Source organism: Acipenser ruthenus, chromosome 9 (genome assembly GCF_902713425.1).
Source record: "Acipenser ruthenus chromosome 9, fAciRut3.2 maternal haplotype, whole genome shotgun sequence".
NCBI lineage: Eukaryota > Metazoa > Chordata > Actinopteri > Acipenseriformes > Acipenseridae > Acipenser > Acipenser ruthenus.
In genome coordinates, this window is record NC_081197.1 from 13677179 (window position 1) to 13683863 (window position 6685).

The window sequence follows — 6685 nt, forward strand, 5'->3', positions numbered from 1 at the left end:
GCCAAGACCTTTTTTTTAACAAGATTACACCTTCCTTATTCTACAGGTCAGTTCCCCGAGAAGACAAATCCCTCGCATTGGGAATTCAGTTCATGATACTGAGAGTTCTTGGTAAGTTATTTAAAAACTACAGTAACAAAAATCACATTTCATGCCAAAACAAATTCATGCACAAATAAAACATTTTAATGTCAGAAAGACAGATTCGTAAAACAGTCAGCTGTGTATGGGGTGCATGAAATTATCATTTCTGCCAAAGTTAGGCCGAAAAGTGGAGGGCGAAAAGCCACCCATGGATAAGTGATGGGTGGCATTTAGGATAAGAATCTACTGAGTGCAGTTTGAGATAATACAGCACATGCTTTCCTATGTTATTTTCTGAATGGATATCATTTATTATCGTTTTTTACCAGTTTTCATAAAAATAAGTGAGGTTTTAAAAGATTAGGTCTCACTCAAGAATGTGACAATTCTGATCTATAACAAGAAAATCTGTACCTTCACATTGTGTAGATGCATCTATGTAAAAACAAATTATTTTAGTGCAATAGAAGGCAAATAGTGATTGTACCCTCAATACATGTTGCATGGAATCTCGTTCAGGGAATAGGCCAAAACAAGATATTTGTAGTCTTAAGCTGCAGATGTTGACAAATTAGCTGGAAGAGAAGACACTTATGTTTGAACAAATATATAAATATATTTTTGTAATTCTTTTTTTTACTATTATTTTTGCATTTTGTTAGACAAAACAGGTTCCAGATGTGAGATACCCAAGAGTATTTGCTACATTTGTTTCAAACTTAAATGAGTTTTTTTTCCCATGTGTTTACTGCCAAGCAAATTGGTCTAAGATAATGTGACATGCTACTCGTCAATTTTTTTGTTTTGCCAGGCAAGTTTGAGAGTGTTATTTCTTGTTCAGTTTGTAATATAATCCGTTTGTTATTCCCTTTAGAAAATGGCGTAAATGCTGCTGTATAGCAAATGCTTAGGGTTAGATTTTAAATGGACGAGGGAGGTATTTTGTCAGCACAATGCTTATGCAATCCTTTTGGCTTTGCTTTTTTTTTTTTTTTTAAATCTTGTATCTTGTCAAGTGTGTTGTGACTTGCAGTAATCCATTCAATGTCCAATACTTCGGGCTACACTGTGTTGCAATTTGTTACTGAGTTCTACAATCACAAGCACTCATTAACTAAACCATGATCGATTCCACAAAACACGTTTTTTTCTCAGTCTTTAAATAAGTAAACCTTGTTGAAATATTAAAATACCTGGTTATTTTATGATTTAAAAGATCATGTGTACTGTGGCAAAGTGCCCCCCCCCCTGTGTATGTTATATGTTACGTGTTGTATGTAAATGTTGGTGTATAGTCATTGGTACACGGGATATAAACGGGTCTGTGTTTCACGTGTATTTAAATTGTGTATTTGTATTTAGGCACGGGGATGGCACATCACATCACGTGCAAGTAAAAAGTAATATGCGAGCACGGGGAATTGCACTTTAATTAATTCACGTGCAGTTGTACCGAGATTCCAATTGAATGATTGACTAGCAATCGAATCTCGGTACAACTGCATAAAAGCTGCATGTTTTCACTCACTGGGGGTTGGTGTTCGGTGAGTGGAGAACGAGTGTGGAGAAGGAGAAAGTAAATAGTAAGAAAGTAAGAACGTAAGAACGTAAATAACTGTCTCACTCACCGTGTTTCGTTTGTCTGTCTGTTTACTGTCTAGTCCGTTTTGTTTACCTGTTTATTTTGGCGCAAGTGCCGTGTCCTGTGTTTTTGGTTGTGTTTAAAACCTTTTATTTTCTGTTTATTAAATGCTGATCGCAATCACGCGCTCAGCTTAAACCAAACTCCACATCTCTGTCGTTTGTGTTCCTGTCTTCTGGTCTGACGTCACCCACTCAGCCATTCTTGTCACAGTACCGAAGATGCATAGCAATTTTGCAGAACAGCTTGAAGTTCACTAGTAAATGTTGTAACTTGGTTTGTATTTTTCATTTTAGCTTGGATGCCAGGGCCGGTTCTGTTTGGCAGCGCTATTGACACGGCATGTATTTCATGGGAGACCAAATATAACAAGACGGCTTCCTGCAGATATTATGACAATGATCTTTTCAGACAAAGGTACTGTAAAACTATTTTTTGGAAATACTAAAAGTTAATTGGAGATGGTGATTTTTTTATTTTTTATTTATTAATTAATAAAGAAAATGTATCAAAGATTTCCTTTCACCTGATTGGTCAGCAGCAAGAACTTGAATTTTACCTTTCTGAAGCAATACATGTGGAAATAATTTTTGTAATTGACCTTTACGTACTTGATGACCAATCAGGTTGAAAATAAAAGTTCATGTTGTAATGGTTCCATTTTTTTTTAGGGCCAGGTCCTATTGCTTAAATATCCTTAAACACGGTCAACTGAAAACATGATGAAGAAAACTTAATTTTCAGACCCTTTCCTTTTTACACACTCACAAAAAACCGACCCTGCAGTGGACAAATAACACAAAACTGAGAAAGTGTCAATACAGTTAAATCCTCTTTTGCCTGTAAATTAATGCTTATCTGAGGAACCTACAAAATCCATTTGTCTTGCAGATACCTCGGCCTGCAGCTCCTGTTCGAATGTGGTGCCTTCTTCTGTTTTCTGATGGTTTTCATAATCCTGTCAAAGCTGGAGACAGAACGAGAGGGGAAGAAAAATCCTGAAATGTGTAAAGTCACTGAGCAGCTGGTTCTGGACAAATCCAGTAACTCCTCTGTGTGATGAAATCTTACAGCAGAAAACAGTTGGAATTTAAGAATGATTTAATTTCTCTGAAGCCAACCAGCCCAAAATAATAGAACAGAAAAAATTGTTTTGGATGGCTGTGTATCTTATTGAACTATTGGATCATTGTGTCTGAACCAGGACTTGCAACCCTGAAGAATTGCCTATGAACAACTTAAGCAAGTGCATTTAAAAAGGCATTTGGGAAGAGCATGAAATTAGGTCATATTTTTATGCTTCACTATTATGTTTAAAAATAACTAAAAACGGGTAAGGCTATGTGGTCCAGTGGTTAAAGAAAAGGGTTTGTAACCAGGAGGTCCCCAGTTCAAATCCCACCTCAGCCACTTAACCACCTTGTACTCTGTCTTTCGGGTGAGATGTAATTGTAAGTGACTCTGCAGCTGATGCATTGTTCACACACCTTAGTCTATGTAAGTCGCCTTGGATGAAGACAACTGCTAAATAAAATAATAATAATAAAGCAGTAGCTTTGACACCATATTCAAGTGCAATGCTTTTTTGAGGTTCAAATGTATTAAAAAATCTACTTCCTAATTGAAACAAGTCAGGTAACTACGTGACATGAACAGGATAAGCAAATATGGTGTTTATTCCAGTTTTAACTCCTGTTTTTTGAAAGGAGAAATGTATTTTTTTCTACAGCCTTACTTATATAAAGTATAGTGTTATTAATAGAAGCTTTGGCATTTTTTTCAATTTTAATCTAAATCATGGCTGCTCTTGGTTCAACAATCAAGATACAGACAGCATATATCTCTCTTTGCTGGTATGTAGCTCTAATGGGATGCTCTCTGCATTGCAGACGTTTCTGAAATGGAATGTTGCTGGTGATATTCTTCCACAAATATATCGCTGTGCTTTAATAAGACTGGGGAATGAGACGGATATATCAACAAATACTGTGCATGTTTTGCCTGTTTACACATTGGGCTGTATATGTGTCTGCATAGATGAATGAAAGTTAAATATGAATGAACTATAATTAAGCACACCTAAATGTAGAGTATATTTTTATTAGTATATTTTTTGCAGTTTATTTGCTTTTTATACACTGTGACATAAATTAACTCTTTATTACTGTAGCACATGGTTTTATGTTTTAGGATGACATTGATTTAATGGAAAATTGTCTGTCATCATATGGTCAAATGGTGTGTACTAGGACCTCATCATTTGGCGAGTTATTGATTAGCATCAGGACAGTGTCACTACAAGAAGAGTGCTGCTAATGCTGTGAAACATATATTAACCTGAGCATTTAAGGGCACTATCTATCAAGACTTGCTGAGCCAGCTGACCCTGATGAAGATATCGTATCTATGCACCTTTAAAGCTGAATTTTATATGCTTTAAGATGAATACCTGAGTTTCTAAACAATTAGTTTCAACTGATGTGTATCAGAACCCAGGTTCTCATTGATATAATCTGAAGTTTTCAATCCCTTCCATATATATTCCTTTTCATTGATATTATTGATATAGTCTCGAGTTGATCGTCATCTGTTTTAGTAGATGCCTGCTGCAGTGGTCCCCTACAAGCTATGACGTGTGGTGGTTGTGCTAGCCAGGTTTCATTACTTATGGTTAATAGTCTTTCTGCAGCATGAAGTGATTTATACCAGTCACATAGTTTCAAAACAAAATTCTTTTAAGTGCTTTTCCATGTATCCCTCAGGCATAAAAGGTTCAGCTTAGTGGACAGACGTAGATACTTCGTTAAGGATATATGCTGTACAATATTTTACAAATATATTTGAATGCTTTCAGATTTAAGCAAATTCCCCTTAGGGAATTAAATCAGGGCACAACACATTTTTAACATCTGAAACGTTTTCAGAATGTCTGTATTCAATTCTGTGGTGGCTCTTATCATGTTAGGTAACAACCAAAGATTTTGGACTAAAAGCTATACCTGCCTTTTATAGTTTTTTTTTCTTTCTTTTTGTTTCTAGTCATTATGACTAGTTCTGAGTTCTGTTGCTCTAATTTCGGGATTTATATTGTTCTCTCTTGTTCAATCTGACAGCCATCTTGCTTGCTTTTTGGCAAATATTTGTTGCTTCCAGGTCCTTCATAAATGATGTGATATTGTGGCTTTTCAACTCTGTGTCTATGATATACCACACGGTGGTATTCACTGGGGGCTTTCTGTATTTCTAGGGAAGAGGTTTAGTCCATTATGTTAACCCTATTGGCTAACCAGTACTTTATAGACCAAGCCCACCTTTCACAAAATATTCTGCTCCTCCCAACCACCTCCTTTGCAACTCCTTTCTGGGGGTCACCTGGCATTGTTTGACCTCAATTGAGGGAATCTCTGTCAGATAGTGAGATTCTGGTCCAAACAGTCTAATCATCCCGCAATACGTTTTATACTGTATCTAGCAATGCTGTTTCTTAATCTTTCATTTAATTAGTTTTGTACATTAAAAATATGGTGGCCAGTATTTACATACTAAAATTTAAATGAGAAAGTAAAAATGAGAAGAATGCCACATCAAGAAAATATTTTAAAACTTCGAGAAACAGTAAAGGTTAAAAAATACACACATATATGGAAATCATTCAGGTTACCACAATAAGTATTTTCAAAACTAACTAGACTAATGTTAGTAGTACTTTTCGAATAAGCTTTTTTGTTTTCCAAATGTAATGCTGAGAGTTTAGATTGTGTTTGGTATGTATTATTAATGTAAACAGACAAAGGAAATGTCCCTCTAAATCACTACTCCCTTATTCGGATATCTTTTTTCATCCTCAGACTCAAGCTACATATCTACCGGAATCTATGCTGATTGGTCAAAGCTTTGTCTACTGTAACTGAATCTTACAGCTGTAAATACTTTTAGTATTAATAGTTATAAAACAACCTAGAAATTGTTTAGTATGAAAGTAAAGAAATAGCATTAAACATTGAACTGTTTATTTGGGTATAACAGTAGGAACACATTAAGCTGTACTTACTGTATATATTGTATGTTGTATTTGCTTTTGTAATAACCCTAGAAAAATGTGTTTTGTCATTCTCTTTTAAATTTCAAACACTGATCTGTTAGTTCTTTGCATGAAATGAATCACAGTTCCCAACTACGGTAACTGTGTTCCCCTGTGAGGATGTAAGAACAATTACTGGCAGTTAATCACTGGAAGGATAATCCACTTCTGGAAAATGAATGTGAAGTGTATTTTTTTTACCTATTGTTTGAGCCATTGTATATTTTTCACTGTTTTCTTGTTTAATAATAAAAAAGTGCACACGTATATTAACAGTCATAAAAGTAATAATACTAATAATAAAAAGATAAGAAATATTATTTGTGTATCTTGTTTTTCGATTTTTTTAAACCTCATTTTGAAAAAACCTTTCCCTTTCTCTTGAGTTATATCATGCATTTCGGTATTTTAGTTTTAGTTTTGCTATTTCATTTTGTATTTTTCTATTACCCACCTCTTGTTAAACTACTACTGCATAAGCCTTTAGTACACCATTATCAACCCATGCAACCACTAGCAAAGTGCTACAGTGCCACTGGTGCTCACCAGGGTTCACTGTTCCAGGAGAGCTAGTGTGTAACAAATAACATAAACACAGACTTTGTCCATTAAAACATTTACATTTCTCCACTCCACATCAATGAAATGTGTAAAGAAAGGCTATCCCTATGATAATCAAATTACAATATATATCAATTTAGCAAAGTGGTGGTTCAGGCAGGGAACTCCCTTTTTAAGATAGATTAAAATCAAGCATATTAGGCACCCTTATTACCAGAACATTCATCAATCAAATGGTTAGTATCTCATTCATCATTCGATAAACAACTCGTCCAATGATCAGCTAGAAAGGTCTTTATATATTACCTCAATCCATT

General features: G+C 35.0%; 1 protein-coding gene across 4 annotated transcripts in view; it reads left to right on the top strand.

Moving 5' to 3' along the window:
* LOC131737966 (solute carrier organic anion transporter family member 2B1-like) overlaps positions 1–6127 on the top strand; it is a 32921-nt gene extending 26794 nt beyond the window's left edge. For all 4 annotated transcript variants that reach the window (XM_059030434.1, XM_059030435.1, XM_059030436.1 and 1 more), the window contains 3 exons: positions 47–111; positions 2023–2143; positions 2618–6127. In XM_059030434.1, the coding sequence (XP_058886417.1) occupies positions 47–111; positions 2023–2143; positions 2618–2786 (355 nt within the window). In that variant the 3' untranslated portion in view covers positions 2787–6127. The remainder of the gene's footprint in view (positions 1–46; positions 112–2022; positions 2144–2617) is intronic.
* The last annotated feature ends 558 nt before the right edge of the window (positions 6128–6685 follow it).